Source organism: Schistocerca serialis, chromosome 2 (assembly GCF_023864345.2).
Source record: "Schistocerca serialis cubense isolate TAMUIC-IGC-003099 chromosome 2, iqSchSeri2.2, whole genome shotgun sequence".
NCBI lineage: Eukaryota > Metazoa > Arthropoda > Insecta > Orthoptera > Acrididae > Schistocerca > Schistocerca serialis.
In genome coordinates, this window is record NC_064639.1 from 129,729,870 (window position 1) to 129,752,840 (window position 22,971).

General features: G+C 38.9%; 1 protein-coding gene across 6 annotated transcripts in view; it reads right to left on the reverse strand.

Moving 5' to 3' along the window:
- Positions 1-22,971, reverse strand: part of LOC126456821 (CDP-diacylglycerol--glycerol-3-phosphate 3-phosphatidyltransferase, mitochondrial) — a 123,685-nt gene that overhangs the window by 9,542 nt on the left and 91,172 nt on the right. For 2 of the 6 annotated variants that reach the window (XM_050092618.1, XM_050092623.1), the window contains 2 exons: positions 16,701-16,914; positions 13,383-13,987 (listed from right to left, as the gene is read on the reverse strand). In XM_050092618.1, the coding sequence (XP_049948575.1) occupies positions 16,712-16,914 (203 nt within the window). In that variant the 3' untranslated portion in view covers positions 13,383-13,987; positions 16,701-16,711. Of the gene's footprint in view, positions 1-13,381; positions 13,988-14,832; positions 14,968-16,700; positions 16,915-22,971 lie in introns of those variants that run through there. The other 4 variants (XM_050092622.1, XM_050092619.1, XM_050092620.1 and 1 more) reach the window with 4 other exon arrangements.

The following is a 22,971-nucleotide window of genomic DNA, read 5'->3' on the forward strand; positions in this document are numbered from 1 at the left end:
CCTCAGACTTCAAGAAGAATATAATAATTCCAATCCCAAAGAAAGCAGGTGTTGACAGATGTGAAAATTACCGAACTATCAGTTTAATAAGTCACAGCTGCAAAATACTAACACGAATTCTTTACAGATGAATGGAAAAACTATTAGAAGCCAACCTCGGGGAAGATCAGTTTGGATTCCGTAGAAACACTGGAACACGTGAGGCAATACTGACCTTACGACTTATCTTAGAAGAAAGATTAAGGAAAGGCAAACCTACGTTTCTAGCATTTGTAGACTTAGAGAAAGCTTTTGACAATGTTGACTGGAATACTCTCTTTCAAATTCTAAAGGTGGCAGGGGTAAAATACAGGGAGCGAAAGGCTATTTACAATTGGTACAGAAACCAGATGGCAGTTATAAGAGTCGAGGGACATGAAAGGGAAGCAGTGGTTGGGAAAGGAGTGAGACAGGGTTGTAGCCTCTCCCCACTGTTATTAAATCTGTATATTGAGCAAGCAGTAAAGGAAACAAAAGAAAAATTTGGAGTAGGTATTAAAATCCATGGAGAAGAAATAAAAACTTTGAGGTTCGCCGATGACATTGTAATTCTGTCAGAGACAGCAAAGGACTTGGAAGAGCAGTTGAATGGAATGGACAGTGTCTTGAAAGGAGGATATAAGATGAACATCAACAAAAGCAAAACAAGGATAATGGAATGTAGTCTAATTAAGTCGGGTGATGCTGGGGGAATTAGATTAGGAAATGAGACACTTAAAGTAGTAAAGGAGTTTTGCTATTTGGGGAGCAAAATAACTGATGATGGTCGAAGTAGAGAGGATATAAAATGTAGACTGGCAATGGCAAGGAAAGCATTTCTGAAGAATAGAAATTTGTTAACATCGAGTATAGATTTAAGTGTCAGGAAGTCATTTCTGAAAGTATTTGTATGGAGTGTAGCCATGTATGGAAGTGAAACATGGACGATAAATAGTTTAGACAATAAGAGAATAGAAGCTTTCGAAATGTGGTGCTACAGAAGAATGCTGAAGATTAGATGGGTAGCTCACATAGCTAATGAGGAAGTATTGAAGAGGATTGGGGAGAAGAGAAGTTTGTGGCACAACTTGACCAGAAGAAGGGATCGGTTGGTAGGACATGTTCTGAGGCATCAAGGGATCACCAATTTAGTATTGGAGGGCAGCGTGGAGGGTAAAAATCGTAGAGGGAGACCAAGAGATGAATACACTAAGCAGATTCAGAAGGATGTAGGTTGCAGTAGGTACTGGGAGATGAAAAAGCTTGCACAGGATAGAGTAGCATGGAGAGCTGCATCAAACCAGTCTCAGGACTGAAGACCACAACAACAACAACAACATCACGAAAGTTTGCAATGACCCTTATTGCACAAGTAGCTGAACTCAAACGTTTCAGCAGATCATCAATGTGTTTCTTCCAATTTAATCTCTCATCAATGGACACACCTAAAAATTTGGAATATTCTACCTTAGCTATATGCTTCTGATTATGTCATATATTTAGTAATGGCGTCATACCATTCACTGTACGGAACTGTATGTACTGTGTCTTATCAAAATTCAGTGAGAGTCCGTTTACAAGGAACCACTTAGTAATTTTCTGAAAGGCGGTATTGACAATTTCATCAGCTAATCCTTGTTTGTCAGGTGTGATTACTATACTTGTATCATCAGCAAAGAGAACTAACTTTGCCTCGTCATGAATATAGAATGGCAAGTCATTAATATATGGTAACAACAACAAAGGACCCAAGACTGACCCTTGTGGAACCCCATTCTTGATAGTTCCCCAGTTTGAGGAATGTGCTGATCTTTGCATGTTATGAGAACTACTTATTTCAACTTTCTGCACTCTTCCAGTTAGGTACGAATTAAGCCATTTGTGCACTGTCCCACTCATGCCACCATACTGGAGCTTGTCTAGCAGAATTTCATGATTTACACAATCAAAAGCCTTTGAGACATCACAAAAAATCCCAATGGGTGGTGTTCGGTTATTCAGATCATTCAAAATTTGATTGGTGACAGCATATATGGCATTTTCTGTTGAAAAACCTTTCTGGAAACCAAACTGACATTTTGTTAGTACTTCATTTTTAGATATGTGAAGCTACTCTTGAATACATTACTTTCTCAAAAATTTTGGATAAAGCTGTTAGAAGGGAGATTGGACGGTAATTGTTGACATCAGATCTATCCCCCTTTTTTATGCAAAGGTATAACAATAGCATATTTCAGTCTATTAGGGAAAATGCCCTGTTCCAGAGAACTATTACACAGGTGGCTGAGAATCTTACTTATCTGTTAAGAACAAGCTTTTAATATTTTGCTGGAAATGCCATCAATTCCATGAGATTTTTTGCTTTCAAGCAAGTTTATTATTTTCCTAATTTCAGAGGGAGAAGTGGGTGAGATTTCAATTGTATCAAATTGCATAGGTATGGCCCTTCCATTAACAGCCTAGCATCTTCTAATGAACACCTGGATCCTACTATATCCACAACATTTAGAAAATGATTATTAAAAATATTTTCAACTTTTGACTTTTTGTTCGTAAAGTTTTCATTCAATTTGATGGCAATACTGTCTTCCTCTGCTCTTGGTTGACCTGTTTCTCTTTTAATAATATTCCAAATTGTTTTAATTTTACTATCAGAGTTGCTGATTTCAGACATGATACACATACTCCTGGATTTTTTAATAACTTTTCTTAATATAACACAGTAGTTCTTATAATGTTTGATAGTTTCTGGGCCACTACTCTTTCTTGCTGTCAGATACATTTCCCTTTTCCGGTTAAAAGATATTTTTATACCCTTAGTAAGCCATGGTTTGTTACAAGGTTTCTTACGAGTATATTTAACTATTTTCTTGGGGAAGCACTTTTCAAATGCATTTACAAAAATGTCATGAAATAAATTATATTTTAAATTGGCATCAGGTTCACGGTACACCTCATCCCAGTCTAACTGCTGTAGGCTTTCCCTGAAATTTGCAATTGTTAAATCGTTGACTGAAATTACTACTTTGGAGGATTGTTTAGTACTGCTGAATGGAGCTATGTCATATATTGTAACTAGCTGTGCACCATGATCAGAAAGACCATTCTCAACAGACTGAGCATATATCTGGTTAAACTTATCTTGGTCTATAAAGAAGTTATCTATCAGTGAGCTGCTATCTTTTACCACCCGAGTAGGAAAATCAATAACAGGTGTAAAATTGAAAGAACCGAGTAATACTTCAAGGTCATTTTTCCTATTACCTTCTTTCAGAGAATCTACATTGAAGTCCCCACAAATAATAATTTGCTTCCCCCTGTCTGACAGACAGCACAACAAGCCAGTCCAAATTTTTCAGAAATAGATGAAAATTTCCTGATGGGGACCTATATACAGTTACAATTATAAATGTGTCTTTATTTAATTTAAGCTCACAGGCACATGCTTCTATATGTTTCTCTACACTAAACTTTTTTGTTTCTATACTTTTTGCAGAATGATAACTTTTGACATATATTGCAACTCCTCCTTTCTCCATATTTTCTCTCATTACATGTGCAGAGAGCTTATATCCACTTACATTTACCTTATCCATATCAGTAACAATGTGATGCTCAGACATGCATAGTATATCTATTTCATCCTCAGCTTCTAAATCTTCTAAACAAACCAGAAGCTCATCTATTTTATTCTTTAAATTCCCAATATTTTGATGAAATATACTTACATTATTTTTAATTATACTTTTATGAGAACCTTTCGTTATTCTAACATTTGCAGTACTCTCCTGTCTGAGTTTCTCATTGTGCTTAGGCCTAGTTCCTATACCAGTGGTCACATGGTGTTCAGAGAGGCAGATTATGTCAACTGGGTTGGGTGACTTTAATTCATCAATGCAATTACCTAGGACTGAGATACAACTTGGTGGAGATAAAATTTCTGGTGATTGGTGAAAATTTATAATTGACAGCTGTGATTGGTGATCCGATGTGCTAGAATTGTGCTGTTTAATTTCTTTCCTAAACTGAAGATTTGTTTCAATCCTGACCTCTCGTAGAACTTGACATCTTTCTGTCTTACCTATCCTAAAAAAGGTGCTGCTCCAACACCTGTAACCACTGGTATTTTACCATTCATGGCAGTGCCTCCCCCCCTTAAATTTCCTGCTATTACCCCAGCCAGTTCCCCCTTCCCTTTCCTGTTGAGATGTAGGCCGTGCCTGGTATAGTCCCACCTACTGAGAGAATCAACAGGAACCACACCAATATGAGCCCCCGCACCCGACCCAAGCAGCCGTTCAAACTCCAAATTAACTCTCCCAACAGAAGAGTTCAAATGAGGCCGGTCATGGTGTCTCAGGACAGATACAAATTCAACATTGGTGTGTCTCGATGCCGACGCAATCTTTACCAGGTCACACTCTATACAGTACCCAGGATCTCTGTCGATGCTGTTCCCTGGCCCTCCCACAATAACCACGGTGTCTTCCCTGGTAAATCCTTTACAGAGTGAACCTAAATCCTCTGTCACCTGATCCAGACTAGCACTTGGTTTGAAAAAATTTGTGACCTGGTATTCTGGTCCTAATTCCTGCTTAAGTTTCATATTTGGCTCAAAGGTGCCTACAACCTTCCTCTGTAATGGTGCAAAAGTATGGTGCACTGCAACATCACTCTTGGGCATGACTGCTACAAACAGCAAGGTGCTGACACATGCAAAAAAGGGCCACAGTTCTAAAGTCCATGTTCTGTATAAGATGGGTTAATGATGTCACATTGGCACCAAATTTCACCACAATTCTGCTCAATGCCACTGTGGATGTACCAAATGATCAGAAGATCATCATATCTTCTGTTCCCCACATTTCATCCCTTCTTTTGATGCTTCGACAATGGTGGTCAAAACCTCTGTGATGGAGGTTAAAACCACAATTCCGAGTGTTTAAATTACATGGTTTTCTTATGAATGGTCAAGGAAAACTTTCTAAATACACTGCCACTCAGAATTGGTGTGAAAAGGTCACCATGGGGGGGGGGGTCAAAAGGGGGGAGGGGTGCAGCATAAAGGGTGTCAATGAAACCACATCTTTTCCTGGGCATTGATTCCCACACATTTCACAGTTGCAAATGACAGTTCGCAGTGTGATGAGCAACAGGAAGACGTTCTCCACAACCTCTGACACTCATTAGCATTTCCATCCTTCTGTAAGGACACTGTTGGGTTGCATCCCCACTGAATGTGACCACACCCATTTGGAGTGCAGCTTGACCGCAACTCGGCTCTCCTGTACAGGTTGGAACCAATAGGGACTGTCGAAAGCCATTCCACGAAATTTTACCATGATCCGAAGCAGCTAAGGGTGCTTATGCTCTTTTAGCACCTCTAATTTGCGTCCTCCTGTGGTGTTATCATAGGGTGGGGAGGGGGGGGGGGTTTGGGGTGGAGTGGGATATGACATTAACACATGCATGAATGAATGAAACAATGAAGGGCTCCCCCCCCCCTCCCCCCTACTCAAGCAACCCCATTGGTGTCACCTGCCCACCTTTATTATGAATTTTAAAAATACCTGCACAGAAAGAACTGGTTATGAGAGTATCACACAGCAGAAGGCAGGTTACCCTGCTGCCCTTTCGTCTCAACAGTATGCTGTTGAGTCTGATAGTAGATCATCCAGAATCGGAGAATGTCGAAGAGGTTGCGTATCAGCAAGCACCTAGTACTTTATCACAGATTCTATCTGTACAGGTAGATTTTAAATGAAAGTGGGAGGGTGGCAGCTAGGGTTTTCCTGAACTGGGGGGGGGGTTATAATTCATGGACAGTCATCTGCAAAATGTCTGATGTTACTACTGATGTTTTTATGTCAGGTTTTTAATGTATAACATGAATAACAAGAAGCATAATACACTTACCTGTGGAACACCAAAGGTTACTTCAACTGATAACTCTCCATTCACGACAACATGCTGTGTCCTGCTTACCAAGAAATCCTCAATCCACCCACAAACTTTGCTTGATACCATATAAAATCAGACTTTTGTTAACAAACATCGGTGAGGTACTGCGGCGACTGCTTGCCAGAAGACTAGAAATTTGTATCCACCAGATTGCCCTTGATCTACAGCTTTTAAGATGTCATGTGAGAAAAGCAAATGTTGGATTTTGTATGAGAGATATTTTTGGAATCTGTGCTTGTACAGACAAGGATGGCCATTCTGTTAGAGATACCCGAAGAAAAGGCCATCACAAGACAACAGTTCCTTGCAACAATGGTTAAATTCACCAAAGCCCTCTTCCTTGCTGCAAATATGATATGAGTGTGAATGAAAGCAACTATTAGTAATCACTGGATCTACTATTCATTTTTACTAAAACAGCAGCTGACTCATTCACAACGAGCGCTATTCAAATCTGAGTGACTATATGCACAGGCTTATAAGTTAGCTAAATGGAAGACACTGTCCAACAGCTCACGACCATTTTCAAACTTATGTATGTTCCTTTCAACTGCTCAATTCTTCAGCTATATGATGAGATGTTACCTTTACTCCTTCCATTACTTGCACTCCAGCCAAGAAGACTTTTCAGTATCAATGACACAATATTCCGTAACATTCCAGGGAGGCCGAATGGCTGGATAGTGCTTACTTTCAGGAGGCAAAATTCCACTTACTTTCAGGAGGCAAAATTCCACGTATTACCAACAGGGAATGGTTGGGAGAGGTTTGAAAGGAAGGAAATATCACTCATCTGACAACTTGAGAGGCGCCAACATAGTATGGGGACAAGTGGAGGCAAAGCTGAAGGGGGATGACCAGGAGGAGTTAGGATAATCACTGTGCTAGCTTCAGTTCTCAGACATGATAGAGTAGAGTGAGGAGTAAAGACACGTCAGAGAGGGTGAAAAATGAAAAGTGAAAATAATAATGAAATTAATAAAGTAGAGGAATAGGAAATAGGTAGGCAGAAACAAGGAGGGAAAACAGAGAGCGAGTGTGAGTGAGTGAGTAAGAGGGAGAGAGAGGTAAATGAAAATAAAGCAGTAATTGATTTAATAATGAAATTCTGTGGTAAGGAAAATGTGTGTGGGAGAGCGAGGTGCCAATGGAGGTGAAGTCTAGGAGGGTGGAGGGATAAGACGAAATGTTGATGAGCAGGTTTTCATCTTCAACATTATGATACTGGACAGAAGGATACAAACAGCCCTTGTGATATAGCAGGCACCACACATTATGTCAACCATGTCCAATCATTACTATATAAAAAACTGGGGCATGGATATGTAACCTGGCAAACAACACAGGTCAGCTTGTATGGAAAATTGGGAACTCTCAGAAAAACTAAATTTACTAGAAAAGTAAGGGAAATCTCAGAGAATTCTAAAACACTTTAGGAATTCTGCGTGACTAGACGAACTGAATTATTCATTCACAGAAAAAAATGGTTGGAGTTATAACTCACTCTGAGGTATTGCTTTGGCAACAATCTGTTGTAGAGCAGTGTACGGAAAGGTGAAGAAGGGAACTGATTTGTTGTAATGTTTTTTGCTTCATCATGGCAACTCACAGTGAGCTTGCTAAACTCCATTATTGTTAATACAACTTCAGACTCAAATTTTCCTTTCCCTTGCTTTACTGTGAGTATGATGGAGTGTCATGTGTGAATAACAATAACACATATAGCTGTTTATGTGTCATTCACACTAAAGAAAAGTTAGGTTTTTTAACTCTATAAAAATCTGCCATGAAGTACAGGTGTGTCTGCAATTGGTGGTGGTGGTGGTGGTGGTGGCGGTGGCCAAGAGGATGCATTTGCTCCTCATCCCTAGCCCCCCCCCCCTGCCCCCCTGCAGTCTGGTTGGTTTGTTTGGAGAGAAAGGAACCAAACTAAAAGGTCATCCAGCCCCTATTGCAGTCTGGAGTAGAGATTCTTTAGTCAGTAGAGAATTCTCAGACACTACTACACATGACGTATATAAGCAGACTAAGCAACAAATTAAGATCTGTTCCAAGGCCAGGATTTGAAACTGGGTATCCTTTTACAAATGATTGTTTAATCCACAGATTTAGGTAATTCTACCATAACTTGCCTGATCACAATGTGAAATACTTTGGCTTCAGAAAGTGCTACACAACTTCTGTTCATTTGGCTATCACACTGTTCACTGGAAATATTTTCTTTGACGTAGATTTCTTTTTTTTCTGCTCAAATCTCAAGACACACTCAAACTTTTGCAGAACACTGCTGAAAGAGCCCAAATCCTTATTTCTGTTGATTTCCTGTACCCGCTGTTATTAGGTACTGATCAGTGTGTGGAGACTATTCAGTTTTACGCGGTAAAATGTTGGATTGGTCCCTGAAGAAAACGGTTGCTCTATAAAGCAGCTCGCTTGTTTCAATTGCAGAAAGGCCTTTGTACAAAATGGTTGGTCATCTGAATAGTAAAAAGCATTTCCTGAAACATTAATAATCAGGATTTTATTTAGCTCATAGTCCATAGTGTGTTCAACATTGTCAATTTGTATGGAAGTTTTTATTTTCCTGGGCTGTCATAAAAATCTGTCTTTTAAAACTGTTGTAAATATTTAGGTACAATTTACTTGGTGACTGTCAAAAGCATAATGTACTGCTTTTTATGCTTTATGTACCCATTTATTCATGCCAGTGATATCCAGGATGTACCCTGGGGTATGTCTCATCGTGCCCTCTAACTTGACTACAAAAAAGTACTTAATATCTTTATTAATCACTTTTGAATGTCTGTAAGTGGCCTTGAAACAAAAATTTTAGCAAATGAAGCTCTGCTTTATTACACAGTATACAATTCGAGTATAACAGTAATATCTGTGCACTGGAAGAAGACTCTCAGCATGTGGACTGATTGTAGCAACTGCATCAACTGAAATCGAAGGTTGGTAGCTTGTACTGACTCCTTTCTGACTGCTAGCAACTTTAGACAATAGTCAACACTTTAAAGGGCCTAACATGTCAATAAATAAGGTAATTCCAAAGCTCCAGTTGCAAACCACTTTTCAGCAGGCATTAACTCATCGTATCACTCAAGTTCACACAGATGTAGAAGCAGTAAGCCAGGGCTTAATGACTTACTGATTTCGAGCATGAGCACTGGTGCCTGCTTATGCTTTTCCTCAAAAGTGGAGCAGTTGTGAGGAGTGAGGGGAACTGCACACACACATTGTGGTCAAGACAACAGAGAAGAAACCATATGCAAAATGGGGGGAGGATCAATGCCTAGTTAGTTTTGTGTAACAGTGGTAAATTTTTGCATTTCAACCTGCAGTGGGAAGATTCTTCAGTTTTACAAGTTTCTACAATCAAACAAGACAGTCATGCACTGCACGTATGACATGGCAGACGATGTTTACACACAGCTTGTAAATATCTTTGTAAAGAGTTTGTTAAGGCACAGCTAGCCATTTTTATCAGGTGTGTAAGCAGTGAACTTGAGATTGGGAGCAGTAATGAAGTAGTAGTAAAGAAGAACATTCTTATCAGCACTGAAGAACTTGTAGAAAATATAGGCTTTTCCATGGAATTTATTATCTTCTATGTCTAGAGACAGAGCACCAGCCATCTTTTAAATATATCTGGACTATTAGTGCAACTCAGTGAGAAAATGAAAGACATCCAGTATCCAATGAAATCAGAGCTATTCTCTGCATGTCTCATGAGGAGAATGTATTTGGAAAGAACGTCAGTTTGAAAAATGTAATGAGTGTAGTTTTTACAATTAATAATATATACAGCATGGACTTCAACAGTACCCATAACGGAACTTTATTGAAGATATCAACAGCTACCAAAGAAGTCTGTCTTATTATAATGATGTGCACAGGCTTAGTAGAAGCTATTTGTTAAATCAAATTTCTTTTTGTCTTTGTTTCGCTTTGGTCTGCAACTTGAAGTAAGTGACCTGTAGTGCAACATTGAACAAAAGGACAAATTCAATAGTGAGAAATATTCTAGATTTCTACAAGCAATTCCCTCAGGACTGATTTCCTTGATCACACAAGATGGCTGCTGCCATAACGTTAATGTTATTTTACACCTGTGAACAACTGTTTTCAAAAATGAGGAATGATAACATACATATGAGAAACTCATTTTCAGACTGTAGCCTAAACAGCAAACTAGATCTGTGGTGCCCATGAACGTTCTCGTGAAAGGGAAAAAGAACACGGAGACTAGAGTGTGAGAGGTAGTTAAAAATCATTACACGTACAGCATCTGATTAAGGAATGTGATAAATAGGTACCTAATTAATAATGAAATGATGCGGGAGTGTTACTTTTTGGTTCATTTGTCAAGGAATGGAAAATCCACATTGGAATATCAAATGATTCCAGTCAAAGCTGCCAGTGGTAGCGGTCATGAGTGCATGAGGTGAGATTGAATGTGTGTGTGTGTGTGTGTGTGTGTGTGTGTGTGTGTGTGTGTGTGTGTATTTTTTTCCTGGAGAAGGCTTTGACCAAAAGCAGTAATGTGTAACAGTCTTTTCATTGTGCCTGTTTGCAACTGAACAAGTCATCTTTATGATGAGTAGCCATCTTTCCTAATGTTGTTTAGTTTATTTGTTTAATTTATAGCAGAGAAACCTTATTTACAGTGAACTAAATACTTCCGATTGCAATATTAATTAGTCTGAGAAATATGCGACGTCCCATCTCAAATGTTCATGTGTGTGTGAATTTCTAACGGACCAAACTGCTTAAGTCATCGGTCGCCAGACTTACACACTACTTAAACTAACTTAACCTAACTTATGCTAAGAACAGCACACACACCCATGCCCGAGGGAGGACTCGAACCTCCGGCAGAAAGCGCCGTGCAGTCAGTGACATGGCTCCTCTAATCGCGCGGTGATGTCCCATCCATTCCAAATTTCCATATGGCACCCCCCCCCCCCCCCCCTCCCCAACCTTTTTTGATGAGATGATGTTAGGGAGAGAGTACATTAGTTGCTGATTGCAGACCTGCACTTGCTGGCTACTTGCGAAGCAAATTGGATGTGAAGCCTTGTATTAAACACTGTTGTTTGCTATATTTCATGTTTGCAAAGGTGAGAAACAGTTAATGCCAGTCAATGTCATTTTAATTCTATAGATTTATGTAGTCCCATCAATCATCTCGCCAACTTGACAACACTATGTCAAAGAGGAAAATAACAGAAATTGGCATGACAAGAAAAGAGTAGGTTTTTTTCTCAATCCTTTGTTGCACTGTACCTCTAGACCTACACATAATATACCCCGCAAGCCACCATATTGCGCATGGTGGAGGGCCCCTTTTACCACTACCCTACTCCTTCCTGTTCCACTCGCAAATGGAGGAAGGGAAAAAACGGCTATATATGAAGGTAGTATCTGTTCCCAAAAGAACAGATACCACTTATGACAGTGCAGCTTCTCTAGAATGAAATGATGATTAAATCGACACCCTCGCTGCAAACAGGCGTTGATATACATCATTTAGGATATGTTGAAAATGTGTGCCCCGACCGGGACTCGAACCTGGGATCTCCTGCTTACAAGGCAGACCCTTTATCCATCTGAGCCACCAAGGGTGCAGAGGCTAGTGCACCTGCAGGGACTTATCCCTTGCACGCTCCCCATTAGACTCACATTCCCAACATGTCCACACCACTACATTAGTAGTGCACCTAATAGATGTTTTCCCATCACACCCATTACTGATGGCAGATTAATCTACCAAGTCCCATACAAGTTGGGATGTAGCATGTGCATTCGCACAAGGAGGTCGCTGGCCGGGTAGCTATATTTTAATTATATATGAAGGTAGTATCTGTTCCCGAAAGAATAGATACCATTGATTACCGTGCAGCTTCTCTAGTATGAAGTGATAATTAAATCGACACCCTAGCTGCAAACAGGCACATTGTGGACACTTTCAACATGTCCCCAATGACGTATATCAATGCCTGTTTGCAGAAAGGGTGTCGATTTAATTATCACTTCATACTAGAGAAGCTGCACGGTAATCAATGGTATCTATTCTTTCGGGAACAGATACTACCTTCATATATAATTAAAATATAGCTACCCGGCCAGCGACCTCCTTGTGTGAATGCACACACTACATCCCAACTTGTATGGGACTTGGTAGATTAATCTGCCATGAGTAATGGGTGTGATGGGAAAACATCTATTAGGTGCACTACGCATGTAGTCGTGTGCACATGCTGGGAATGTGAGTCTCACGGGGAGCATGCAAGGGATAAGTCCCTGCAGGCACACTATCCTCTGTGCCTTTGGTGGCTCAGATGGATAGAGCGTCTGCCATGTAAGCAGGAGATCCCGAGGTTGAGTTCCAGTCGGGGCACACATTTTCAACATGTCCCCAATGATGTATACCAACACCTGTTTGCACCAAAGGGGTCGAAAAAATGACTGTCTTTATGCCTCCACAGGAGCCTGACTGCCTTGTTTTACTCTGTCTCACTAGAATCTGTCCCCTATAAAATAGTTCCTGTGGTAGCACACATTTCCAAATTTGAATTATATAAAAAGAATGGAAACTTAGTACACCCTCTACATTGCCTAAATTTACATGGATTCCCATGGTGTATAGAAGTATTTTGCTAACTTTCTTGTAGTGTCACGTTTCAAGATAACAGTGTTCACAGTGTGAAGACCATGCTGTTTGAAACAAGATGTGTCTAACACTAAGGACATTACAGTTCAATGACAACAGTTCAAAGTGTGTTCCCAGGACATTTTGCATGTAATTTACGTTATTGTACAAAGATATGGGAGGGTGATGACCAATGGTAATGAAGATATTTTCTAGGGATGGCAAGAGCTTACAACTTGCCAAATTGTTCATGAAACTGTAAATCCCTGCTGCACTTCATTAATTAATAATTAAAGTGGCAACTCAAAAAAATTCATTTGCTAATGTTAATACTAAGAAAGTAAGACATGGTCTCACATGCACCAAAAGTTGACGTATGGAAAATCATGGAAATCATTTAATGAAATGAAGTTGCCACCTGGTTTTCCAGGTAGCTCTGCCTTTAATATTGTAGGATTACGAGGGAGGGGGGGGGGGGGGGGGGTACTGGGCGAGACAGAAGTAAATAGTATTGGTGTGCCCATAGGCTGGTTTTACAGTGGGAACAATCTCACACACAAAAATCTAGGTGTAGGGATAATGGTCTGGGAACATCATATGGTTTAACAAGGATCTTACAGCTATTAGGTGTATGGTGGGTGATAGTGAATGGTGTGGGAAAATAATATTTCTAATGCATGACTGGTGACTAAATGCTTTATTTACAGTCAGTGCATGAAATCATAAGATGATTCCATAGGACAACAGGGAATGAAATGTGCAAACTTGTCTTTAGGTAAAATAAATAAATAAATCCATAAAGTGGCTTCTATGTACAAAAAGTGCCAAACTGAGATTTTCATTCATTTATCTGTTATGACTTTTTACCAAGTTGGATTCCAAGCGATTTTATACACGGAGTTTGTATTAGAGTATGACCGTTAATGTCGACTTGCAGAATTAGAACACAGTTGTGTCTTTTGTGACCAGTCCACCTTATATCTGTGAAGATTTTGAGTTCATTTATTCTCCAATAAAGTGGCATTGGCCTCACGTGAAGATGCTGCCACATCTACTACTGTTTTTGCCAGTTGATCCATAATTTGATTCCGTACTAACTGTTTTCACTAACTTTTTTTTCCAAGAAATTAATGGTCACATGACATCTTTTGAAAGTTTATAGGACGAGATAAGTATTATCATGAGCTCTATGAAAATTGTTTTGTTTATGTCATTTTCTGATGTCATTTCCTTTTGAATCTCACATCAATCATTTTGCTTTAGTACAAGTTCATGTTTTCCTCATCATCACTCCTTTTGTGTTACTTCAGAATTGTCTGACTATGCATTACAGTACTTCATACAGGGTCTGATCTGCAAGAAAGAGAAAGAGAGCAGGCGAGTGAGCAAGCGAGCAAGAAAAAGAGAGAGAGAGAGAGAGAGAGAGAGAGAGAGAGAGAGAGAGAGAGAGAGAGATCATATCACTAAGGAACTATTTCTCACGACATTACATTGTTTTTGGTCTTGAATGATGTTCTTATTCTGTTCAAAAGAGATCATTTCAGTAATAGTAGAAGAGTAGTTTTCTTCAGAGACGTTCTTGTACTCTGATGGAAAATGTTGTGTACAAGTTCCGACGCAAAGGCAAGACTAATGCTGAAAATCTGTCCACATACCAAGTAAGTTCAATCAGTGGAGGGTACGTTAATATTTTCCTTTAGAGCCTACACTTCTAAATTCTTTCAGCTGCTCAAAGCATTACTGTATGCCATTTTTCACAAGATTGCTGATCAGCTCTATTGTTTTGACTTCTGACATTTTGATAACCTTGTCACAGAAAAAGGACAGAGCACAAGTTGGGAAGGTGAAAAATGAACAAGCACTAATGTATGATGAGAAATACGTTCATAGTCAATGGGGCAGTCTTAATTCTTCTCGTCATATGTGTACCCATTGATTAATGCATTTTTCAGAATTTGTCTGCAAAATATTTTTAAAATGTAGAATAATATCTGCACGTGTTAAAATTTTGCAGGCTCAATTCAAATGCAGCAAAAAACAATTACATATTTGAGACTTCATATTCTTTTTCACTTTCAAGGAGGCATAATGATTTTCCATTTGGCTCATACTAATGCAAGAGACCTTTTTTTTATATTTGATAATACTGTAATTTTAATATATTAAAATGTTTTACAGATTCATAACATTTGTACTATCAATTAACACACTCATTATTTTGATCAGTTTCCAACAAATCAGGTGGATAAAGAAAGACAGTGTGTGTAATAATTGTGAGTCACATTGATTGTCACGATGATCTTCATAGGCTCGAAGCTTTAACGAATTGCAGCCTTAAAAAAAGAATTATAAAATAAACAAAATCTTTAATAAAAAAAAACATTTTAGTTAGGATTTAATGAAGACATATTTGAAGTTATATATTGCAGGGTAAAGAAGAAACGGAAAGAAGAAATATAGGAAAGTACAATTAAGCTTCAATATTTTGCATTAATTGTGTGTGACATATCTGAAGTACATGAACACGTACTGAGATGAAAATTAACTCCCTTTTATTTTCCAGTAGTTATAGCACTTCATACACATTCATTTAAAATTTAGCAAGACACATGAAAATCTATACTCACAGGAATCTATAATTTAAATTGAATAATCCAGGGAAGGTATGGAAGAAAGACCAAAGAGAATTTGCCAGTACGCAACAATCAGCATGAGAAGACATTACTTTTGACATTCAAATGAAAACACATTGTTCCAATCACAATAAGGAGCATTTATTTTTCAACAACACTTCCACGACTTATTATTTTTGAATAGTTACATTACTGAGAAATAATATTTTAAAAAAAAGGTATAATTTACATACACAAAGTAACAGTATTGTAACACAGAGGGGAAACATGAGTGTTTTAGAAATACTCGTGCATAGAAAGGAGAGTTATAGTCATAAATTCATTAAATTTCACAAATGCAGCATTGAAATGGCCAGTGTTTATCTTAAAGAGGCACAACTCCCAGCATAACTGATACTGTGGCGGCTGAGATGCCTCTGGCACTCTCCGGACTTGAATCAGGGTGGGGAAGGGGAGGTGGGTGATATGTAAAGTTAAACGAACATTACCATTATTATTAGTCAAATCTATAGTTACCTGGTTTGCTTGAGTCACTGTTGATTAAATTAAAGTTTACTGACAAATTATAAATCACCAATTTTGGCTTTAAGAATGAACATCAGTACAAGTGAAAGACATGAGCACTGTTTTGTTTTATATGATTGTAGCAGATGCATTCTGCAGCATCTCCATTTAACAACACATTCACCACTGAATATGATGGATGGATTTAAATGATTAGCTAAGACCAAAACAGAATTTGAAGCACGTGTTCAAAAGTTGTGTGAATCACTTGAAAATAGCATCATTCATTTCAACACACTTCAATCCTTTCACTATATTCCTTGTGGCAGTGTAAGCCGTGTCATGCACCAGCTCTGTCCCCCTATGTTGTTATTCCCACATATCCCAGGGGGGAACCTCTGACAGTAGGGTTTGGAAATCTTAGGTGGAAATATCAGTGACAAATTTTGAGTCAAGTCTGGAGGTGTTCTCAGAACAGTTAAGGTCACTGCTTATAGGTAAGCAGGAAATCTTGGCTCGAGTCCTCGTCTGGCACAGTTTTTCAATTCTCAGTATATATTCATCACATTATTATTGTTTCCATCTTAATGTTTTGTAACTCACGGCTATGGTGTCTCTCATACCTGGATTCAAGAGCAACTGTCAATTACAAAATTGCACCTAGTAGCAAACAACAGAAAATGAGGAAGCTCTGAAATTTCCTAAAGACACTATGAAATGCACACTGACCAATCAACTCTGCATACGGTGTTGAATAAAAGTGATAAGCAAATAAGGGCAGGAAAAGAACACTAAAACATGGACAGATAAGTTAGTGGCCTCCTACTTCATAATATAGAGAAATTTCTCAATAAATTAGTTTAGTCAGTAGCACTTTCCAAAGAAGCATTTTCACACAAGCTGCCCAAACACAATAAACTGAAACTTACCTCTATTAGTCTTAGAAGTAATGCCTGAATAATTTTACTACAGTATGAACCCAGAGAGCTGTCTCCTGTTTGGAATCTGCAACTGTCTTTTCTGTGAATGGAATTCCCCTGGAATAAAGTTGCTCTTGCTCTTCTTTGAGTGCCTTTTGCAGCTTCTTATTTGTTGTTACAATTACTACTTGTGTTTCAAGGTCTTTATAAACCGAACGGCTTCCTGGAACATTCGGTAGAACAAATTTTTGAACTCAAAAGGTGTAAGAACAATAAGATAAATGTAACTGATAAGTTATTTATGACTATTTCTTACAAATCTAGTGTTGGACATTTCTTAAAATCATCAAATAATTTAAAACAATTTGTGCAAGTTGTTACTTTAAGAACCCCACAACTCAACATTTTTCAGTTTTCTTAGACATAAAGGTGTATCCTAATTAATGGTGTAAATGCATACAGTAGAAAGCATACAATAATAGAAGGAACAAAGTCTAATAAAAATGGGCTGTAAAATTCATACCCACCACTACTACTACTACTACTACTACCACTACTACTAATACCACCATCACCACCACCACCACCACCACCTACTATTACTACCACCACTACATCTTCAATAATGTGGAACAAATCTCTTCTACTGCAAGCTCTTTACTTTCCGTATTTTGAGAGATGATAGCATGGACCATAGCAAGTAAAAATGTCTATTAAATATGGACACTAAAGTGCATACCTTAAGAGCTATGCGCACTCTTTCATCTTCACTACTGTGAAATATCTCTTCTCCTGAAGAAGTGCACACAGCTCTTAAAGTATGCACTTAAGAACCGAACCCATTTTTATTGGAAATTTATCTTTTTTTGGTCCATATTATCTTTCAAAATATGGAAAGCAAAGAGCTTGCAGTAGAAGAGTTTTGTTTTACAGTATTGAAGATGAAGTACCTACAGCTCTTCAGGTATGCATTTTAGATCCCTTATGTACCAGACTTTTTTGCTTCTAGTATCATGTACTTTCAACGTATGCCTTTATGCCCTTTATTATTATAGGCCCTGCATAATCCTTGAGAAGTGTGACATTTTAAAATACATTCTTAGAGTGCAGAAGGTATTAAATTATTTCCGCGAGCTCAGGATGATGATGATGATATTTGGTTTGTGGGGTGCTCAAATGCACGGTCATCAGTGCCTGTACAAAGTCCCAATTTTGTCACCCTTCAATTTTTACGCAGTCCAATCTAGCCACTATCAAGAATGATGATGATGATGATGATGATGATGATGACAACATAAACACCCAGTCCCTGTGCAGAGAAAATCCTCAACACTGCCGGGAATTGAACCCAGGACCCCATGATCCAGAGGCAGCAACGATAGCCACTATAGTTCAATTCTTTTATCTTGGCGGCTCGCGCATGCCCGCCTAGACGCGGGAGATTGCTGCGTTGCCAGTTGCACACGACGCACGCGCCAAGTGAAGCAGCGCCATAGTACAGCATAGTTCGCAAGCTTACGTTTAGGGGGGAGCGCGCAGTTCATGAAGTAAAGCCACCACGGCCGCATTAACCCTTTCGCTGCTACAAAGACGTGCTCCCTGCATTCCGCACTGTGGGCGATTTTGTCACTGCACTGCTCGCCTGTGCAGACACATTGTGTTCCGACTGCTTTGACACTCTTTATCATTCGATTCCACAAAAACTATTTGGCTCAAAAATTAGATTTTTACCGATCTTCTTGACTGATACCTTCCCCCCATAAATGACTTAATTTTGTTTCGATGTTCAACGCAGTTATTATGCAGCATTAAATATAGTAAACCATTGCACGAAATTTTGAAGAGTTTGCAGAGGTAAAGTCCATAGAGTATATATACTTTCCGGATGGTCGATTTTAGTTGCCACAATGTTGAGAATGAAATGTGGACAAGATACCTATATATTTAATTTAATTTAAGTACCACATAAGTGTTGTATGTAATATTGAGAAATATTCCACCTTTCGAGACTGTAACAAAAGTTTTACTTACACTGGGCACGTTTGGCTTTATTTTAAAGCACTTCAATCGATCAAATGGAAGTAGACAAAATACATTAAACAAAACTGTGGACTTACAAAAACATTAGGACTCGAATATACCGTCTGTCAGTGAAGTGCTCAGAGCTATGTCAAATATAATTTTGTGTGTGGCACACACAAACAGCATTTATTTGCTAAAACACTGATGAGCCAACACAAACGTTGAATATTGTGCTACCGCAGCACAAAACTACGAAAGGTGACTTGGCAATGGAGGACACAAAATACAGTCCTCTTATGATGCTTCAAAAGAGAGAAACGCGTCTGGTCTAAATAAGTCGCTTATTACAGTTGCAGAAGAGGGATATATTTCAATACCATTGGTAAAACTGCGACTGTGGAACAAAAACAAGAAATAGAACATCAATACCATTGTGTATGTGCCATACCTTTCACCGATGGAAGTGCTTTAAAATAAAGCCAAACGCACCCTGTGTAAATAAAACTTCTATTACAGTCGCGAAAGACGGAATATTTTTCAATATTACATACGACACCTATGTGGTACTTCAATTAAATGAGATATTATTATACAGTAAATATTATATGAAATTTAGGTATCTTGTCCACATTTCATTCTCAACATTGTGGCAACTAAAATCGACCATACGGAAAGTATACGCTATGGACTTTTACCTCTGGAAACTCTTCAAAATTTCGTGCAATGGTTTACTACATTTAATGCTGCACATCAAAACAAAATTAAGTCATTTATGGGGGGAAGGTATCAGTCAAGAAGACGTGTAATAATCAAATTTTTTGGCCGAATAGTTTTTGTGAAATCGAATAATAAGTGTGTCAAAGCAGTGGGAACACCATGTGTCTGCACAGGCGAGAAGTGCAGTGATGACAAAATTGCGCACAGCGCGGAATGCGGGGAGCACGTGTCTGCAGCAGCGAAAAAGTTAATGAAGAGGCAAAGCACTAGAAATTTCATTCAAACGAATAAAATTCGTGAAGTAAGGCACTGCAATATTGTTTTAAAATAAAGAAAATATTAAGCAGCATACAAGGTTTGAACTCATAACCTTTCACTTGCCAGCCCAATACCTTAACCGTTCCGCTACCTCAGCTCAGCAAACAGTGTAAGTCCATAAGGACTCTAACACTCACGCAACTACTTATAAACACTGTTGGTATGACTATGAATTACTCACGCTTCGTCGAAGTACAGTAGGAAATAAACAATTACCGCTGTTCTGTATTGCGAAAAAGCAGTTCGTGAGATTGAAACAAACACCTTTCCTTGCTATCGCCTGAATTAGAAGTCTTATTGCTTGTTTGGTTTAATTAATTAATAGAATATGAAGCAATTGGTATAAAGAATGCTTTTTCCAAACTTTCTATAAAAGAAAGTCTGCTATCAAGACATTGCTTTTGTTCTATTACTTTATTTATGACTGAACGTTTCTAAAACTGAAGACACTCGTCTGTGCTCTGCACTGCAGTCGAGATCTGGCAACGTCGTTCTCTGTTCATTGGCTGACTGTGTTTTGTGACGTCAGATGCGCAGAACGAACCTAAACTCGGCCGCCAAGATATATGACGCGCACTTTAGAACATGAGCTGTGGACTCTCGAGCTCAGTACGAAACTAGATGATAAAATGTTTAACACATTTATCTCTCTGTTTCCAGGATGAGATTTTCACTCTGCAGCGGAATGTGTGCTGATATGAAACTTCCTGGCAGATTTAAACTGTGTGCCAGGCCGAGACTCGTACTCGGGACCTTTGCCTTTCGCAGGCAAGTGCTCTACCATCTGAGCTACCCAAGCACGACTCACGCCCCGTCCTCACAGCTTTACTTCTGCCAGTACCTTGTCTCCTACCTTCCAAACTTTACGGAAGCTCTCCTGCGAACCTTGCAGAACTAGCACTTCTGAAAGAAAATATACTGCGGAAACATGGCTTGGCCACAGCCTGGGGGATGTTTCCAGAATGAGATTTTCACTCTCCAGCAGAGTGTGTGCTGATATGAAACTTCCTGGCAGATTAAAACTGTGTGCCGCACCACGACTCGTATAGTAGCAATGAGGACGGGGCGTGAGTCGTGCTTGGGCAGCTCAGATGGTAGAGCAGTTGCCCGCGAAAGGCAAAGTTCCTGAGTTCGAGTCTCGGTCCGGCACACAGTTATAATCTGCCAGGAAGTTACTTTTATCTCTCTGTTACCTGAATTACAGCATGTATTCCAAGATAAACGAATATCAGGCCTGGTGGACTAGGGGTAAAAGCATGTGCTTGGAACATGAAAAGTTGCAAGATAAAATCCTGTCTGGACCTTTACATCTCAATAATGTGAAGATACATCAGAAACTACACGTGCTGCAGATTCCACGAGAAACTATAGGTCCCCTTACCACAGGGGGATTACTGGAGATGCCAAACTGCCATCCAAGTATATCATTTTAACCTGGCCATTGAGCCACACTGGCGACTAATAATAATAATAATAATAATAATAGTAATAATAATAATAATAATAATAATAATAACAATAATAATAATAATGTGCAATCAGAAGAAGAAGAAAATACAGTTGTGCAATCAGAAGAAGAAGAAGAAGAAGAAAATACAGTAATGGACTCAAACATCCCAGAGCAAACAAAGAACAACACGCGTCAATTAAACAATCAGGGGAAAACAAAATCTTAAGACAGCCACCAGAACAAGCACAAATAGAACACGAAGAGAGACATATGTTAGATATAGAAGAAAAATTTCAGCTGACATATATAGAATACAAAGACACAAATAAAGACATTAGACCATTCTTGCATACACTACCAAGTAACCCACAAGTCTAAACAACAACAACAACAACTATCAACACAATCATACACAACAAAATAAATGAAAATACAACTATGGAAGAGTTACAAATTACTGGTTTATATAGGCGCACTCACTACACTAAATATACACACTAGGCAGAGATCAGAACCAACCAAAACACAAAAGAAACCCACAAAACCAGCATGGCAACACAGGCTACAGAAAAGAATAGAAAAACTGAGAAAAGACATCGGACAGCTAACACAATTTATAAGAAATGAAATGTCAGAAAAAAAAATGAAAAAGGTTAGGTAAAATCTCACAACAAGAAGCAATAGAGAAATTAGATGAAAAGAAGCAGAAATTACAAGAATTGGCCAAACGACTTAGAAGATACAAAAAAAGTGAAAATAAAAGGAAACAAAACCAAACATTCAACACAAACCAAAAGAAATTTTACCATACAATAGATAACACACATGTTAAAATAGACAATCCACCAAACATAACAGACATGGAACACTTCTGGAGCAACATATGGTCAAACCCGGTACAACATAACAGACATGCACGGTAGATACAAGCAGAAACAGACACATACAAGATGACACCACTAATGCCTGAAGTGGTCATTTTGCAACATGAAGTCACCCAAGCAATTAATTCTACTCACAATTGGAAAGCCCCTGGAAAAGATAAAATAGCAAATTTCTGGCTAAAGAAGTTCACCTCAACACATTCACATCTAACTAAATTATTTAACATGAATATAATAGAGGGAAACATTCCATGTGGGAAAAATATATCTAAAAACAAAGAAGATGTGACTTACCAAACAAAAGCACTGGCAGGCTGATAGACACACAAACAAACACAAACATACACACAAAATTCTAGCTTTCACAACCAATGGTTGCTTCATCAGGAAAGAGGGAAGGAGAGGGAAAGGCGAAAGGATGTGGGTTTTAAGGGAGAGGGTAAGGAGTCATTCCAATCCCGGGAGCGGAAAGACTTACCTTAGGGGGAAAAAAGACCAGGTATACACTCGCACACACACACATATCCATCCGCACATACACAGACACAAGCAGACATTTGTAAAGGCAAAGATTTTGGGCTGAGATGTCAGTCGAGGTGGAAGTACATGGGCAAACGTGTTGTTGAATGACAGGTGAGGTATGAGTGGCGGCAACTTGAAATTAGTGGAGGTTGAGGCCTGGCTGGTAACGAGAAGAGAGGATATACTGAAGGGCAAGTTCCCATCTCCGGAGTTCTGACAGATTGGTGTTAGTGGGAAGTATCCAGATAACCCGGACAGTGTAACACTGTGCCAAGATGTGCTGGCCGTGCACCAAGGCATGTTTAGCCACAGGGTGATCCTCATTACCAACAAACACTGTCTGCCTGTGTCCATTCATGCGAATGGA